Raw genomic sequence first — 18,991 nt, forward strand, 5'->3', positions numbered from 1 at the left:
AATGGATATGCATGTCCCAACCAAGCTCTGACTCAGTTTCAGATTCATACATGAAATAAATGATCATTGTTGCTGTAAGCCTCTAGGCTTTGGGGTGGTACATGATTCAGCAATCAATAAACAGAAGACTACTGTAAACACCAACAAGGCTTTCACAGTGGAAGAGTGTGTCTTGGGAAGACGTGCTTCCCCGACACTGGTCCAGGCATGTCTCGTCTCACCTGGCCGATGTGCCTTTGGAACTGCCATGTTCATCACTCGTCCTCCATCCTGAGGTTTGGGGGGAGAGGCGGTGAACCTGCAGATCCCTGACTCCGAAGGGGTGCTGGAGGTCAGACTGTCTGTGTACTCGTTTGTCCCTGCCGTCAACTGCTCGGACGATGTGTCTGAGATGAAGCACTCCGTGATGGTGAACTTGGCGTGCCTCAGCTGCTCTTCCATCTTGGCGTGCTCGTAGGCCCTGGCCAGTTCTTCATAAGTGGAGGAGGCACTTTCTGTGGAGACCATGCTGCTTCGCGCTCGATCTGTGCCATGAAAAAGAGAAAACAAGATGATGAGTCGTCACTGGGAGTCTGCACTGATCGGGTGGTGACGGGGGCCTGCGGCTGGTTCTCCCCATCACTGGGCAGCCAGGCAGGAGTCCTGGGTCTTTATCTGAGGACTGCCTTTGTCACTGTGAGGCCACCTTCATGAGCCTCAGCCATGTGGCTTCAGGGTTTCAACTGACTTGCTGGAGGCACCTGTCCCCAGTATGGGACATTGCCATAGATCAGTAATACCTCCCCTTGAAAACTTCTGCTTTTAGTTAAGACAGCTGGCTTATTGTTGTTTAGTTGCTCAATCATGTCTGACTCCTTGGGATTCCGTGGACTGTAGCCCACCAGGCTCCTCTGTCCACAGGATTCTCCAGGCAAGAATACTGGAGTGGGTCATCATTTCCTCCTCCAGCAGATCTTCCCGACTCAGGGATCAAACCCATGTCTCCTGCATTGCAGGCGGATTCAAGACAGCTGGAAATGCAATATGCATGAACAGCAGCACCCCTTCCTGCTCTGCAAGTCTTCCTGGGCCACAGTGACACTTTCACTGTCGGGAATGATCTGAGCTCTGTGTTCTGCTCCTCTGGCCTCCGTGGGGCAGGAATACAGGCTGATCCTTAGAAATGAACATGTAACTGCATGGAACTGGTTACTAGGCAGAATTGCAGCTGAACCCTGGGGCACATCCATTGTGTTTGAGGCTCACCCTTTATGGGGACCAGAGACCCTCCAGAACCCTAAAAGGTACATCTTGGGTAAGAGAATGCTCTACATTTTAAACCCACTCAAAAGTTCTGAAGTCACCTCAGTGGAACTCTGAGGTTCTTGTAAGAGAAATAACTGCCATAAAAATAAATGTACGTGGTGATGCTCCACCTCTGGAAGACTATTTTTGAAGTATATCATCCAGAACAAAAGAAAATAAGTATGAAAATTTCCTACAGCTATTAAGTTTAGATAGAATTTCTTTTCAAAATTTTAGATTGGAGGGAGGGTGGGCAACCCAGTGCTATTCTTAGGCTCTGTCTTCTCTCTAGGGTGAGTTCTTGGTGAATGGCACAGACAGATAATCAAGCCCTGTTTCACTGTCAAATGGACTAGCCATGTTCCCCATCCAGGGTGCTGTGACCTTGTCATGCAACTCCAAGTTCAGTCTTAATCCTGGAGATGGGAGTGGGCCACATACCCTCAAGGTATAATCGGGGTGATTGTAATCATGGGAGAACACTTAGAAACTTCTGTGTTTCTCTCAGCAGGGCAGGAGTGAAGGGCAGAGGAAGCAATGTGAGTCTGAGATTCGAGATGCCTGCAACATAGATTCCTTTGGTTTTGCTTGGCGGACTTTGCTAGATCCAAGATCTGGCCAATGAAGTACAGCTTCATCGGTATCTGTCAGGTCCAGCAAGTTGAAAGTGACCTTGAAAGGGCGCAGGTAGGGCCCTGAAACTCAGAGGGTAGTCCTGCTCATTCAGGGAGGAGGAGGCAGGCAGGCCCTACCTGTGTCTTGTGAGGGGCTGACGCTGTAGCTGTCACTCTCCTTGTCCATTGAGCCTGCGGCCCTGGGAGTTGGAAGCCTCCAGTCAGTGGTGAGGGTGTGTGTTGAAACAGTGGGGTGGGGTCTGTTGAGGGTCCACTGGCTGGCGTACCGGTTCCTCGCAGTGGGCCCAGCCTTGGCATTCCTCCTGGTGGTGGGATCTGGGAAGAACGAGAACAAAGTCTATGTTTGTCTTTGGGAGGGTGGTCAGCTGTGATCAAGGTGTGGAGTGGGGTGCTCCCGATTCAGTTCTATGATCCACTCATGCTGCCTCCAGGAAGCTCTCCCTGATTGCCCTGTCTGGAGCACTGGTTTCCTTTCCTCTAGGGTCTGAAGCACTCGTGTGATACTTAAGCACTTAAACAATCCCTGTCGAGAAAAAACATCAGATTTGGACTCAGGAGTTATGAATTTAAGTCTTGCTCTGGGCTCGTAATAGTTTCATGACACCCCTCATATCACTTAAACTTCCTAAGAATCACCACCTTCTGTAAAAGGAGAGAGTTGGACCATGTATGCTCTAATGGGGCTTCCTTGCTGCAGTATTACCTCCAGGTATTCTTTTAGGTTGAACTCTGTTCCCTCAAAAAGATTCATACGTCCACATCCTGAGCCCAGAACCTCAGCTGGTGATCGTATTTAGAAGTAGGGTCACTGCTTTTGCTATTAGTTCAGATGAGGCCAGACTGGAGTAGGGTGCCTTCTGGAGCTAACATAACTGGTGTCCTTATAAGACAAGGAGACAGACAAGGAGGAGAGGGTGATGGAGGCAGAGATCAAGGGCCACAGCTGGACTGAGGAGCTCGGAGACCATCACCACACACTGGGAAGGGGTAAGGAAAGGTCCTCCCCTACCAGCTTCAGAGGGGGTGTGGCCTGCTGACACCTTGATTTTGGACCTGTTGCTAGTGGGACTGTGAGAACATAAATTCTGGTTCTTTAAAGCCACTCAAAAAAAGAAAAAAAAAAGCAGGCAGTTTGTGACATGTTTTTAACAGCAGCTCTAGGAAAGGAAGCAGGGGTCTCCTGTATAGATTGCTGTCTAATATTAACTCACTGCCTCAAGTATGACTGTTGTTCCTCAACTAAATTGCAATGCTCTAGAGCAGGGGAAGAGGGGAGATCCATTTTTTTGTCCAAACACTCTCTTATCCCTTTGCATATGGCAGCATCTCTTCAACGTGATTGTCTGAACTCTGACAAAGACTTGGGTGATTCGATGTGGAGAAAGAACAAAGGGTTCATGCATGTTTGGAGGTTCCGGCTTTGCCATCTTCAGAAACACAGAGATTTATGGACACACAGGCTGAAGCCAGGTGGGTTTCATCATCTCTAAGTCTGGGAACAGAGGCAAGAAGTCAAGTAGGTAGACTGAGTTGTTAACTCAACTCTTAGCTCAAAGATGGTTCAACAGCACAGAGTGTTGGACACTGGATTTCTGTGGAAAATGGACAGGCCCAGTTATTGGCATGATTTTTCTGGGGCTCCATCCTGAAGGCAACATAGGGTCCTTCTCCATTTTTGAATTCTCTGCTTTTCAAAGAGGAATTTTAGGCAGTTCTATTTCAAAAATGATCTGGCTACCTCTGTACACGGCCATCTGTGATGACTGCTTATTACTAATGGAGCACTTTCTAAAGAGCAAAAAACAGAGGGACAACCTGTGGCCTGATGACATGGCCTCATAATGCTCCTGAGCTTCCAAGTCTCTGCAGGACAGAGTAAGGGCATACATCCTGGGGTCATCCAAAATTAACTGAGACCCCGCCGTGATCTCTGGACACAGACTACCTTGGATGAATAGGATGAATACATGCAGCCCAGAGTCACTTTACATCTGAGGCGATGGAAGCTCAGAGAGAAGTGATACAGCTATTAAGTGATAAGAACAGAACTTAAGACCCCACCTGTCAGTCCGAGACTGCCCATTACTTGGCCAAGTGTGTCCTCAGCCAGACTCCTAAGAGTCAGGCACTGTGTCTGTGTGACACCAGCTCGTTTATAATTCCATGCTGGGTCATGGGGCATGACACTTGAGAGCGGTGAAATGACTTTCTTTTAAAGTGATGTATGGCAAACCCAATACAATATTGTAAAGTAATTCACCTCTAATTAAAATAAACACGTTTAAATTAAAAAAAATAAAGTGGGGGATTTTCCTTTTTGCCAGTTTCCAGTTAGCAGACTTGGAATCTAATCCATCATTCTACAACATTGCAGAGAAGCATAAAGATGGCAGCTCGGTCGATATATTTTAAGATTTCCTGGATCATCAAAATGTTCCATCTTGGTGCATAATTCTCTGGGGCATTGATTTTCAGACACATTTCATCCATTACTTGCAAAATTCCACGGACGACTTTATTGGAGGATTTTGGGGGACCTTGATTAGAATGTAAATGAGTTATGCTGGAGCGCCAAGCTCTCTGGACAGAAAGGTATGAATGATAATTGGGTTTCTCTGCCTAAATGCTAGGAGAGAGGTCCTCAGAGAGACAGAAAAATCTTCTCCTGGGTAGGAGGCTGCATGTCTCCTAGGCACTGTCAACGTGATAAGTGGAGCTTAAATAGTGGAGCTTGTTATTTAAATGCTAATGAATCTTTTCCAGAAAATTACCCAGTCCCTTACATAAGTTTTGAGGGTTCTTATTTTTATTCTTTAAACTGCTTGTTGGTGCAGCTACGGATCAGGTTTACTCCTAGTGTGGATGCTTATGGAAAAAGGGGTCAGATTGAGAGTCTCACTTCCAGGACACAATTTCCTCAAACTCCCCAAACCCCACACCTGTGAGCTTCCTCCTGCCAAGCTCACCCACCAACAGTGGGCCAGAGAGAAACCTTCACTCCCACAGACCACTTTCACCAGTGAGATCACTCTATCTGGAAAGTTCCATGGTCACGTTGCACTATTCAAGCAGGTCTTTTCCAGTTAATTTTGTTCATTATCACTTTTTTTTTTTTTTCCTAGATGAAGACAGCTTTACCAGTGGCCTGATAATATTGGGAACATAGGTCATGATATTACTTTTTGAACTGCAGTTTGTCCTGCTCTAAGCAAGCATCCTATGGGCAAAATTGTCTCCGTATACTACAGAGAATACTACTCTGTAGAATACTACAGAGGGGTTGACACATTTTTTAATCATCAGGTTTTCTGACCTGAACTGAACTTTTCTGTAAGACAGTTTCTAAGGCAACAAAAACCTTACTTGGGTTCCACTCAGTAATCGCCTTCGTACATCTTCCTAGTTAATCTATTAACCAAATAAATGTTGGGGTTTACTGCCTCTGCATGGAAAATAGTTTATCTGGGACCTCAACATTATAAATAAATTCCAGTGATGAGGTACCATGCTTGCTAAGCAATCAATGATAGGGTGTCAGTGATATAAATAACTCTTGGCCTTTCAACATCAGGTCTGAACTGGAATTATTAAGCTTCTGCCCATTGAATCAAATTATTTTAATTATCTTGAACTTGGGATAAGAGAGGACTTGGCGGATAATAGGGTTATAAAACATGCCATGTGGACCGCAATTGTGGGATTAATCGGCTTTTACTCCCTGCCACTAGTTTTTGTCTCTTTCAGATGCTGAGGCCTCGGCTTTGTAGGATGAATCTACCAGTTGTCTCATAGAGAGGATGGAATGAGGAGGGGGCTGAATATTCCTATCATTTAATGAATAAATATTTATGATTCACACACTAGATTCTTCATCCCCATCAGGTACTTTTCCACTCTATGTTGAGTACCAGCATAGGTGATGGAGTGTGGCACATTTTTTTTTTTTTTTAGTCACAACAGGAAAGATTCAATCCATGTTGTAAACTCTTCTTATTTTATATATATATATGGGAAGTGACTTTCCTCCCTAGAGGTCCTATTGGAAGCATCGTCTCTGCTTAGAGGCAGTGTAGAGGGGTTGAGAGTGGGGTTTGAGGGTGAGCTCCTCTGAGACTGGTCCAGCATTACTCCTTGAGGGCTGTGACCTCATCAAGTGCCCACTGCCTTCCTCTCTGGGACTGGGGTGATGACCTCACCCACCATCAACACTGTCGAGAGATGTGAGTGAGATTAACCAGCTAGTGAACTGCAGGCATGTGGGAGGAATCAACCAACCTGTGACTAAACCCATGATTCCTGAGGGACAAACACTTGACCACGGATGGAGAACATCCTGTCTAATGAAGATGATGGTGGGAAATTTGGTAGGTGGACCAGGAAGACTAGAAATTCACTTTAGAGAACTTGACAGGAAATAGCCATGAAAAATCACAGAACTAGATGTTGGATAGGGGAGCCTAGGTTGTTGCCATCCGTGGGGTCACAAAGAATTGTGACACAACTTAGTGATGGAACAAAAACAACAGCATAAGATGCTGGAGAATGCCAGGAATGCAGAAAGGCATCGACTGGTAGTAACTAGGGGAGACAGAGGTGAGGGGTGCAGGGGGACATGTCTTATTTGACTACCAGTCCAGCCCTGCATGTGCCTGGGCTGCTTGGTGAATACTCTTTGCATGAAAGAATGAGTGGCAATGGATGCATGATATCCAGGTAAATATGACAAAACAAACCTGGGTGATATCTTACAGTGATCACACATCTTTGTACCCTTGCACTCTTGTAAGTAAAAAAGTGTATTCAGGTTTCCCAAAGTAATGAGAACTTTGGAGAAAAAGAAAGTGTTACTTGTTCAGTTGTGACTCTAGGGACTGTAGCCTCCCAGGCTCCTCTGTCCATGGAATTCTCCAGGCAAGACTACTGGAGTGGAATGTCATGTCCTTCACCAGGGAATCTCCCCAACCCAGGGATCGAGCCCAGGTCTCCTGCATTGCAGGTAGATTCTTTACCATTCGAGCTACCTTCAGTTCAGTTCAGTTCAGTCGCTGAGTCGTGTCTGATTCTTTGTGACCCCATGAATTGCAGCACGCCAGGCCTCCCTGTCCATCACCAACTCTTGGAGTTTACTCAGACTCATGTCCATCGAGTCGGTGATGCTATCTAGTCATTTCATCCTCTGTCATCCCCTTCTACTCCTGCCCCCAATCCCTCCCAGCATCAGAATCTTTTCCAATGAGTCAACTCTTCACATGAGGTGGCCAAAGTACTGGAGTTTCAGCTTTAACATCAGTCCTTCCAATGAACACCCAGGGTTGATCTCCTTCAGAATGGATTGGTTGGATCTCCTTGCAGTCCAAGGGACTCTCAAGAGTCTTCTCCAACACCACAGTTCAAAAGCATCAATTCTTCGGCGGTCAGCTTGCTTCACAGTCCAACTTTCACATCCATACATGACCACTGGAAAAACCATAGCCTTGACTAGACGGACCTTTGTTGGCAAAGTAATAGCTCTGCTTTTTTAATATGCTATCTAGGTTGGTCATAACTTTCCTTCAAAGGAATAAGCATCTTTTAATTTCATGGCTGCAATCACCATTAAGTATCCACAAAGCGTCCTGACCCTGGGGGTTGGGAGTGGAGGGAGGATGTGACTGTGTACACAGAAACACTTCTAACTGCAAGTCCTGCCTGCTCCCCATAATCCCACTGCTGACTCATCATCCCATCATGCTGTTCTAATTTTTCCTTGCTGAGTTCAGTTCAGTTTAGTCGCTTAGTTGTGTCTAACTCTTTGTGACCCGATGGACTGCAGCACACCAGGCCTCCCTGTCCATCACCAACTCTCGGAGCTTGCTCAAACTCATGTCCATTGAGTTGGTGATGCCATCCAACCATCGCATCCTCTGTCTTCTCCGTCTCTTCCTGTCTTCAATCTTTCCCAGCATCAGGGTCTTTTCCCATGAGTCAGTTCTTCACACCAGGGAAAAGCATTAGAGTTTCAGCTTCAGCATCAGTCCTTCCAATGAATATTCAGGACTGATTTTCTTTAGGATGGACTGGTTGGATCTCCTTGCAGTCCAAGAAACTCTCAAGAGCCTTCTCCAACACCACAGTTCAAAAGCATCAATTCTTGGACACTCAGCTTTCTTTATAGTCCAACTCTCATATCCATATATGACTACTGGAAAAACCATAGCTTTGACTAGAGGGACCTTTGTTGGCAAAGTAATGCCTCTGCTTTTTAATATGCTGTCTAGGTTGGGCATAACTTTCCTTCCAAGGAGCAAGCGTCTTTTAATTTCATGGCTGCAGTCACCATCTGCAGTGATTCTAGAACCCCCAAAAATAAAGTCTCCCACTATTTCCATCGTTTCCCATCTAGTTGCCACAAATTGATGGGACCAGATGCCATGATCTTAGTTTTCTGAATGTTGAGTTTTAAGCCAGCTTTTTCACTCTCCTCTTTCACTTTCATCAAGAGGCTCTTTAGTTCCTCTTTACTTTCTGCCATATCTGAGGTTATTGATATTTCTCTGGTGATCTTGATTCCAGCTTGTGTTTCATCCAGCCCAGTATGTCTCATGATGTACTCTGCATGTGAGTTAAATAAGCAGGGTGACAATATACAGCCTTGACAGACTCCTTTCCCAATCTGGAACCAGTCTGTTGTTCCATGTCCAGTTCTAACTGTTGTTTCTTGGCCTGCATACAGGTTTCTCAAGAGGCAGGTCAGGTGGTCTGGTATTCCCATCTCTTTCAGAATTTTCCACAGTTTATTGTGATCCACACAGTCAAAGGCTTTGGCATAGTCAACAAAGAAGTAGATGTTTTTCTGGAACTCTCTTGCTTTGTCAATGATCCAACAGATGTTAGAAATTTGATCTCTGGTTTCTCTGCCTTTCCTAAATCTGGCTTGAACATCTGAAAGTTCACGGCTCACGTATTGCTGAAGCCTGGCTTGGAGAATTTCGAGCATTACTTTACTAGCATGTGAAATGAGTGCAATTGTGCGGTAGTTTGAGCATTCTTTGGCATTTCCTTTCTTTGGGATTGGAATGAAAACTGACCTTTTCCAGTCCTGTGGCCACTGCTGAGTTTTCCAAATTTGCTGGCATATTGAGTGCAGCACTTTCACAGCATCATCTTTTAGGATTTGAAGTAGCTCAACTGGAAATCCATTACCTCCACTAGCTTTGTTCGTAGTGATGCTTCCTAAGGCCCACTACACTTCACATTCCAGGATGTCTGGCTCTAGGTAAATGATCCCACCATCGTGGTTATCTGGGTCGTGATGATCTTTTTTGTATAATTCTGTGTATTCTTGCCACCTCTTCTTAATATCTTCTGCTTCTGTTAGGTCCATACCATTTCTGTCCTTTATTGTGCCCATCTTCACATGAAATGTTCCCTTGGTACCTCTGATTTTCTTGAAGTGATCTCTAGTCTTTCCCATTCTATTGTTTTCCTCTGGTTCTTTGCATTGATCACTGAGGAAGACTTACTGATAAATGAAAAATGCTTTCATTCCTTGTTTCACATTGACTTCCTCCACTCAGAGGAAGTGAAAGTCTTTCTGTACCTTGCGATCCACCCCCATCCCTGAGCACTGGCCCACATGTGAAGTAACTAACATCTTCATAAATTCTTCTGAGTTGAATGAAGGAATCCTTAATGCTCCCTCACTGTGCCTATACCGTGAAAGCCATGAGGCCATGAGAGACACCACTGTGCCCCTTCCACCAGCTTCCACGTCGCCCCTTCCACCAGCCTCTCGCCTGCCACTGCCCTCTCACTTGGTGGAGCGTCTGCTAGTGCCTCCGATGCAGGTCTGTGTGGATATTCTGAAAGCTGCCAGGTCAGCCTTCCCTCCTCTCGGGCCGACTGAGCAGCTAGCAGGCCCCCTGTGCTTTAGTTGCACTGTCCTCCTCTCCGGTCGTAACCTTTGATGCCTAGCCCTTGTGCATCTCTGCCAGTTGAGCACTGACAGGGAGCTGGAAATGCTGGTTCTTTTCTCCTGGTGAGCAGGGAGGATGCTGTGCCACGAGCCTGGCAGGCTTGGGGCTCCTGCACCACAGAGCCGTGGTAGATACCTCCTCTGCACTCCAGGTTCACGTCTAACACGTGGGGAAGTGTTTCTCAAGAATCAGTCCAGACAATCAGCATCAGAATCTCCCAGAGTGGTTGTTATAATGTCGAGTCCCTGGCTCCACCCTAGACAAAGCAGCTGAGAATCCCTGGGGGTGGAGGCCTGGAATGAGTATTTTAAACCGGCACCCGGGGTCATTCAGATGCATACGGAAGACTGGGAGCCATGTCCTGGGGCAGCGTCCTGTGTCCCCTCCCTCTTTCCTACCCTCCTCCTCAGGTCTCCATAACAAGGGCTTGCTGAGGCCAGGGATCCACGAATGGAAGTCCCTGGGGTCTACAACCTTTCTGGGGTTGAACAGCCCTAAGTTGAAAAACCTTAGAAAAGGCAGAAGAACCAGAGATCAAATTGCCAACATCTGCTGGATCATGGAAAAAGCAAGGGAGTTCCAGAAAAACATCTATTTCTGCTTTGTTGACTATGCCAAAGCCTTTGACTGTGTGGATCACAAGAAACTGTGGAAAATTCTTCAAGAGATGGGAATACCAGACCACCTGACCTGCCTCTTGAGAAACCTGTACACAGGCCAAGAAACAACAGTTAGAACTGGACATGGAACAACAGACTGGTTCCAAATTGGGAAAGGAGTCCATCAAGGCTGTATATTGTCACCCTGCTTATTTAACTTACATGCCGATTACATCATGAGACATACTGGGCTGGATGAAACACAAGCTGGAATCAAGATCACCAGAGAAATATCAATAACCTCAGATATGCAGATGACACCACCCTTATGGCAGAAAGTGTAGAAGAACTAAAGAGCCTCTTGATGAAAGTGAAAGAGGAGAGTGAAAAAGCTGGCTTAAAACTCAACATTCAGAAAACTAAGATCACGGCATTTGGTCTCATCACTTCATGGCAACTAGATGGGAAACAATGGAAACAGTAGGAGACTTTATTTTTGGGGGTTCTAGAATCACTGCAGATGGTGACTGCAGCCATGAAATTAAAAGATGCTTGCTCCTTGGAAGAAAAGTTATGCCCAACCTAGACAGCATATTAAAAAGTAGAGGCATTACTTTGCCAACAAAGGTCTGTCTAGTCAAACCTAGACTACTGGTTTTTCTAGTAGTCATGTATGGATATGAGAATTGGACTATAAAGAAAGCTGAGTGTCAAAGAATTGATGCTTTTGAACTGTGGTATTGGAGAGGGCTCTTGAGAGTCCCTTGGACAGCAAGGAGATCCAACCAGTCCATCCTAAAGGAAATCAGTCCTGAATATTCATTGGAAGAACTAATGCTGAAGCTGAAACTCCAATACTTTTACCTGGTATGAAGAACTGACCCATCGGAAAAGACCCTGATGCTGGGAAAGATTGAGGGCAGAGGATGAGATTGTTGGATGGCATCACCGACTCAATGGACATGAGTTTAAGTAAACTCTGGGAGTTGGTGATGGACAAGGAGGCCTGGCATGCTACAGTCCATGGAGTCACAAAGAGTTGTACACGACTGAGCAACTGAACTGACTGAAGTGGTTCAGAAAGCTGTCCATGTAGTGTAGGGTCCTGAAGTCACCAGAAGCAGGCTAGGGAGGATTGTGATGGAAAAGTTTGTAGCTGGGGAGAATGTCAAGGACACAAGAGCAATTTTTAAAAGCAAGTCTCTTAGTCCTAAATATTTATTCACAAAGCTGATCCTCACTTATGTCTTCAGAAAGTACTCATATCATCAGAGAAGGAAGGATGTGAGGTGACATAGAGAGGAGGAATCAAAGACTCTTCTAGAATGTTCTTGAAAACATTTTTTTCAAGTGAATTTTAGTAACTGCTAGCACTGTTTTCCTGCATAGTGTGATGTTATTTAGGAATCAACCAGTTTGCTTCATGAAGCTCAGTACATTTCACAAATGCTTTACAAGTCAGACATTATAAAAAATAGCTTTTTACATTGTAATGTTTATTTTTCTAATTATAGCACTCTACTTGGAGAATGTAAATTTCTGCAAAGAGAGTGATTAATGATTTAAAAGCTAGACATCAAAGCTTCTGCAAAGATAGTAATCGGGGCATCCAAACAATTTCAATTATGAAGGAACCAGAATATCTAATTAATAAGCTTTAGATACATATTAGGGGATTTAATTTCATTGCAATAATTAATTTCCATATAACATGAAGTCAAATATTAATAATTAAACCAAACACAATCCCTAGATTAAACAGAATTATGTTTTTTTCAAACAGTGGTTCAGGAGAAAAGCGTAAGCTTGGAGGACAGACAGACCCACAGCTCAATCTGGGTTTTGCTACACAGTATGTGTACAATTTGGGGCTGTTTCCTCACTCATAAAATGGGGGCTCTGAGAGCTGCTGTGTAAGTAGCTACCTTGCAGGGTTGTTGTAAAGATAAAAATATGACATCAATCTTTTTATCCAAACCCCAGCACAGAGTAGATGCTCACTAAGGTTAGCCAATTTCTTCTTTCCCTGTGTTGTCTAAATTAAAAAAAAAAATTAATAAGTTGACCTGAAATTACTAACACTTTCATAGTAAACCAAGAGTTGCTGGCTTTAGTTGATATAACTTTTTAAAGATTTCCTTGATTTGGAGCATTTTTAAAGCTTTTGTTAAGTCTGTTACATTATTGCTTCTGTTTTATATTTTGGATATTTAGCCACAAGGCATGTAGAATCTTAGCTCCCCGACCAGGAATCACATCTGCACCCCTGCACTGGAATGCATAGTCTTAACCCCTGGACCACAAGGGAAGTCCCTCAGCCGACACAATTTTAATGACAGCTAAGATCAAACAATACAACTCAGTCTCCCAGTCAAAGACATCATTACACATATCTGTTTGTTAGGCAGAGAATTAAGAAGCCCCACGCTTTACTGCATAGGGATGGACCACGGATGCCTTCTCAGCACTGACCACACCTACACGGTTTAAATGATGTTTGACCCACTCACTTGTTCCTGGCCGAGCATCTGAAACATCCACTAAGGGCCCCGTGGCCTGCGACACCGATTGGTAATGGACCGTGTGCGTCACTGTCAGGGACTTCTGTTTCGCCGCCTCTCCGAAGTCAGCATCCGTCAACAGGACTGTGGAGCGATCGTCTGCAGAACAGTGGAGATACAGGAAATCAGACACGGTTATCCCCAGTCAGGGACTTCCTGGCCACCTCTCTCCTTCGTACTTGCATTATTATTATTTTTTTTTAATTTTAAAATTTTTATGGAAGTATAAATTCTTTACAATGTTGTTAGGTTCTGCTGTACCGTGAAGCATACAGTGAAGTGAAGCTACATGTATACATATATCTCTTCCCTCTTGGACCTCCGTCCCATCACCCCATCCCACCCCTCTGGGTCATCACAGAGCAGCGAGCTGAGCTTCCCGTGCTACACAGCAGGCTCCTACTAGCTGTCTATTTTACACTTGGCAGTGTGTGTATGTCAATCCTGCTCTCCCAGTCTGTCCCACCCTCCCCTTCCCGACTCTGTGTCTACATATCTGTTCTTTATGCCTGCCTCTCTACTCCTTCCCTGGAAATAGGCTCATCTGTACCATTCCCCGCTGCACCCCCTCCCCAGATTCCACTTTATTGTTAATAGCAACAGCAACAAGAACCTCATCTCAACCAGCAAAAACAAAAAAATATTCAAGCACTGAATTACAATGACTCTAGGATGCAAAAAATAGGTTTTCCTACTTTAAGGAGCATGTCTTAAAGAGAATGACCATGGAGAAAGGCTTCCTTTCTCTCCTGGTTTCTTCTCATTAAGCACACACTGATCTGGGGATGCCTATTGGGTGGCTGTCCACTTAACAGAGTTTGGGGTTTATGTGTTTGTCAAAAGCTCACCTGAGACACCACCAGCCTTGTCAGTATTGCAGAGGAATGGGGCTGCTATTGTAAATAAGCTCTGTTTGTGGTACAAGAAAAAGTGCTCTGTGGTGGTCTGTCCGGGGGTGATGGTGAATGTTCAGGATGGGTGTGGGGAGGGGGAAGAGAAGGGCCAGTCTTCTCGGTGTCCTGATTCCTTGATTTTAACTGTTCTGGGGAATATGCCTTGCCTTCCCACTTCTCCCGAGCTCCAGGGACTCTCACGCATTCTGTAATTGACTTCTCAAAATGACTCACTTCCCAGATCCTACTGGTTCAGACACTTGAAGGTTAGGGAAGCCCGGACACAGATGGATTCAGAGCATTTCATGCCTTGGGAGGAGGGGCAGGTGGTCAGGATGTGTGTCACTGGTGGTCTGTCTCAGATTTTCATTACTTTGTTGTGGTAATAATTTTCTCGTTTTCCTGAGTTTTTTTGACTTCAAGGGATACTTTGACTAGGGTATTTGGATTTTTCATACATTTTCAGGTACCGCGGGCTGGGGTGATGTTCATATGCATTTATCAGTCAGCCAGGACCACGTCGCAGCAGCCTTGACATGGAATGGTAATGGGAAAGTCATAAACAACACAGCTAGACGTCTGTGTCCAAAAAAGGCTCTGAACAGAATGAGCCTTACAAAAATCAAATTACTCAGGCTCTGGCAGGAGAGGAAAACCTCTTGAAGTCAGAATAAGATTTCTTGGCAGAAAAACATAGGAAGGACTGCCAGGAGGTTGGTGGCACCCAGCGTGTGGTGTAGCCAGGCTGGTGCTGCAACGGGAGCCAGGACTCAGCAGCCACCCCTCCACCCTCTAACAGGCTGCCTTCCCCCGGAGACAGGTTCTTACGACTGGACTGGCACCAGAGGCCCCACACCTACCTCTGTTTAGATCCCCAACACTGTGCTGTGGCTTCTAGCACGCAGACCTGCTAAGATCACACAGAGGACCTGCGGGGCTGGGTGTGCAGTTTTGATGGGGCATTTCAACTGCCTGTCTGTTTTTGAGGTTGGCCATCCATTCCAGCTAGAAATTAATGGCACTCCCATATCAGATCCTTGTAGGCAGAGCCCAGAGCGTTTGAAAGCATCACGTCTCTACATCCCCAATAATTAGAAAATGCCATCGACCAACTGTCAGGTGCCACTGGGAGGTAAACGACTCTTGGTGATGGATGATCCTGCCACAATTTTGGTGCATCTCAGGCGAAGGGTCGTTGCTGTGTACAGAAGCGACAGGCAGACTTTTCTCTGCTGTTGGGTCGGCAGTGACCAGCTACTGGGAGGTGACACACCACTCCCAGGATCCGCCCAGTGACCTATTTTATCAGCCGGAGGTAGAATTATTAAGTCTAGTGAGGAATAGTTAGCAAATGTCATAATTGTATTATAAAGTCAAAGGAGTTACAGTTTCATTTCTGAACTGATGTTTGAAAGGAAATCTTAGGGATTTGCCTTAAATTTAATTTTTATTTTATCTTGGAGTATAGTTGATTTATAATAGCTAGCTTCAGGTGTACAGCAAAGTGATTCACTTATATACACATATCTACTCCTTTTCAGATTCTTTTCCTGTGAGGGTAATTACAGAGTTATGAACAGTTGCCTGTGCTATATAGTAGGCCCTTGTTAATTATCTATTTTAAGGAAATCTTAGTTTTAGAGCTCAATTCCCTAGGTTTGATAAAAGAGATTCCATATAGGAAAGGTCATGAGAAGCCACACACGGAGCCTTGCCTGATCTGAGCCAACGGATGAAATCTCAGGTACTTCAGGATGGGTCCTCAGACAGCATGGCAGTATTTGATTGAGGGCCACCACCTTGGACTTGACCAAGCTGTGCTAAGTGCTGTTATGCCTGAAGCAACCTTGAATCCAGCAACAGCAGCCCAGGCCTCAGAATTAGGAGCCACGAGGTTAGATATTTCTGCTCTTCTATTAGAGACAATACAGGGCAGGGTGGGGACAAGGGGCTCTGGAGGGTTCTGGCCTGTTAAAACTGTCTTCCTGGCAGGAGGGATCAAGGGTCCATGCCAGGAGGTGGGTCGCTTTAGTCAAACCACAGAGAAGGGTTGTCCTGGGATGGAATGCCAACAAACATCTTCCAGAACAAACACAGAGTGAAGTTTGAAAAGGGGCAACCTAGGAAACTTGCCGCAGAGTCTGTTTCCATGGATGCCAGGGGGGTCCAGTCATATTTCTAAGGCGAGGGGTTCTGGGAGGTAGCCTTGTTGATATGGAAGCAGGTGACACCCATTGAAGGTGAGGCAGGGGGCCAGGAGGGGCTCTGCTCTGGTTCTGCTCCTGTCTGTGTGACCTTCAAGCTACAGAACTTCTCAACCCCCCTGTTCCTAAGGAGTTTACCTATGCGCATTGAGAGGAATGAGTTAAATAATGCACATAAAGTACATATGAAGGATGAGATGTTTAAAGAGATCTTAGTTATTCTTATTGTTGTTTAGTGACCGAGCCATGTTCAACTCTCTGTGACCCCATGGACTGTAGCCCACCAGGCTCCTCTGTCCATGGGATTTCCCAGGCAAGAATACTGGAGTGGGCTGCCATTTCCTTCTCCAGGGGATCTTCCCAACACAGGGATCGAACCCACATCTCCTGTGTCTCCTGCACTGGCAGGCGGATTCTTTACCACTAGCACCACCTGGGAAGCCCAAGGATTTAATAGCCATATTTAAACAACCCAGTATAATTGGGATGCTCTAAGGACAATGGCACCCCACTCCAGTACTTTTGCCTGGAAAATCCCATGGACGGAGGAGCCTGGTAGGCTGCAGTCCATGCGGTCACTAAGAGTCAGACACGGCTGAGCGACTTCACTTTCACTTTTCACTTTCATGCATTGGAGAAGGAAATGGCAACCCACTCCAGCGTTCTTGCCTGGAGAATCCCAGGGATGGTGGAGCCTGGTGGGCTGCTGTCTATGGGGTCGCACAGAGTCAGAAACGACTGAAGCGACTTAGCAGACTTAGCAGCAAGGACCAAGGCAACCCACTCCAGTATTCTTGCCTCGAGAATCCCATGGACAGAGGAGCCTGGTGGGCTACAGCCCATAGGGTTGCAAAGAGTCAGACACGTCTGAGTGACACAAGGACCTAACTAGTGAACTTCAGAAGGGAGCCTCATGTGTTTAGGGAGACTCTAGGGGCAAGATCAGGGGCTCGACTTGTTTGCCCATATTTCCCTGTTCCCTCTGTATGCTTAGTTGTGTCCAACTCTTTTGTGACCCCATGGACTGTAGCCTGCCAGGCTCCTCTGGTCATGGAATTTTCCAGGCAAGAATACTGGAGTGTGTTGCCATTTCCTTTTCCAGGGGATCTTCCCAACTCAGGGATTGAAACTGGGGATTCTTTACCACTGAGCCACCAGGGAAGCCCAGCGAGCTCTTAATAAATGTTGGCTATTCTTCTGATCATTGCAGCAATGGAAATATGAGGTGTCTGATTCTGGAATAAATAGAACCATCTAAGCAGGCTGTGTGGACAGAGGACTTAGAGTAGAAAAAGGCCAGAAGGAGTCGAGACATCTGGGTTCAGGGCAGACAGGGGCTGAAGTTCTGCAGGTGTCTGTTTGTGATCATTGAATGGGGGAACTGGGACTTTCCCAAATCCACGAGAAAGAGACCATCACAGGATATCTATGGTGTGCCAAGGGATGGAGAAAGACACCCTGTGCGAAGACATTTGCAGAATTTAAACGTTTTCTTTAATAAAGTCCTTAGCGGAGTTGAGGAGGAGCTCACAAAGTGGGTTTCCAAGATGGGGTCTTGGTGTGCAGCCTGTCGTGGCTTGCTTGATTACAGATGTTGTTTCTTTGGAGTGGCACTGACAGCCTCTCAAGGAAAGATCCAACTTGGGTCAGAGTTAGGGTTCTCTCAGGTGAACTCTGTGGTTTATCTAAGTTCATTTCCCCCATATTTGCTGGTACTTATTATTCTCAATAACAGTTGTCTATCTTCTAACTTGTTTGCTCATGTAACATTCAAGATGTTCCCATATTTAGTATTTTCAGTGGCTCAGGGTTTAGGCAGAGAGGGCATGGCTGTAGCAGCCACATTGTGCAAAGCGGCAAACAGGACACCTTACCAATGGTCTCCATTGTGTCTCTCTCTTCAATCAAGAGCTGAGCCCTGGGTATGTCAATATGCATCCTCAGGGTTTGCTGCTGCTTGCTCAAGGTGTCTGAAGTCCGGGTATTTTTACTGGGAATAAAATAAGGGGGACACATTAATGAATTTGTTCAGTGTTACATTAGGTACACCAACTAGACTTATTATCTAATTATGTGAATGCTGGTGGGGAGGGGAGGGAAAGGAGCACATGATGGTTTTTTCTCCTTCATGCAAATGATATTTATTAATATTAAGTTTCAGAAGTCAGTTGTGAGGTTCAGAAAATATCAACTGTCAGTAGAGGTTGATTCTACAACTATCAGTAGAAACTTACTTTGGAATTTCCCATTTCTTGTGTAAAAACCAAACAAAATATACATACAGAAACATTCTTAAATCAACAGCATTTTCATTGGTTAGACATGAAATATTCTAAAGATGGCAAGGCGGAAAACATGTGTACTGGTTATTCCCTGGATGGGGTTTTACTGGTAAATTTGTTTTCTACCTGGAGTCACTTTTTTTTTTTTTGTTCTAGTAACAAATCATAAACCTTGTTAGCTTTCCTGACAATAGTTTAGTTTTCTGAATCCAATTACATTTTAGAAGAGGAAAAAAAAAGCAATTACTATAAGAATTTATCTCAAAATTTGTGTACCAGAAAATTGCTCTTAGAGTGAGCTGTCTTCTAAAAGTAAATGAAAATAGGTAGTAAAGCTGCATGGTATAATCAAGTTCAGTTACAGCTCATAGTAAAAAAAAAAAAAAAAAAATCTGCATGTTGGACAAAAATACAAAAAAGTCAATAAAAGCTTTAATTAGCAATCCACATTAGAAAAATTGTTGTTCAATCTTTACAGAATTATAAGGATCAAGTAGATTTAAAAATATATTCTGAAATACCCTCCAGAAAGCAGCAACCAGTCAGATAATTAAATCAATGTGATAATCTATGGTGTC

At 45.0% G+C, this 18,991-nt stretch overlaps 1 protein-coding gene across 1 annotated transcript in view; it reads right to left on the bottom strand.

The window, feature by feature from the left end:
* Positions 1 to 18,991, bottom strand: part of DSCAM (DS cell adhesion molecule) — a 684,538-nt gene that overhangs the window by 16,617 nt on the left and 648,930 nt on the right. The window contains exons 29-32 of the mRNA XM_068969386.1: positions 18,006 to 18,121; positions 12,984 to 13,133; positions 2,037 to 2,234; positions 222 to 524 (exon numbers count right to left, since the gene is read on the bottom strand). Of these exons, the coding sequence (XP_068825487.1) occupies positions 222 to 524; positions 2,037 to 2,234; positions 12,984 to 13,133; positions 18,006 to 18,121 (767 nt within the window). The remainder of the gene's footprint in view (positions 1 to 221; positions 525 to 2,036; positions 2,235 to 12,983; positions 13,134 to 18,005; positions 18,122 to 18,991) is intronic.

This window comes from Capricornis sumatraensis, chromosome 1 (genome assembly GCF_032405125.1).
Source record: "Capricornis sumatraensis isolate serow.1 chromosome 1, serow.2, whole genome shotgun sequence".
NCBI classification, from domain to species: Eukaryota; Metazoa; Chordata; class Mammalia; order Artiodactyla; family Bovidae; genus Capricornis; species Capricornis sumatraensis.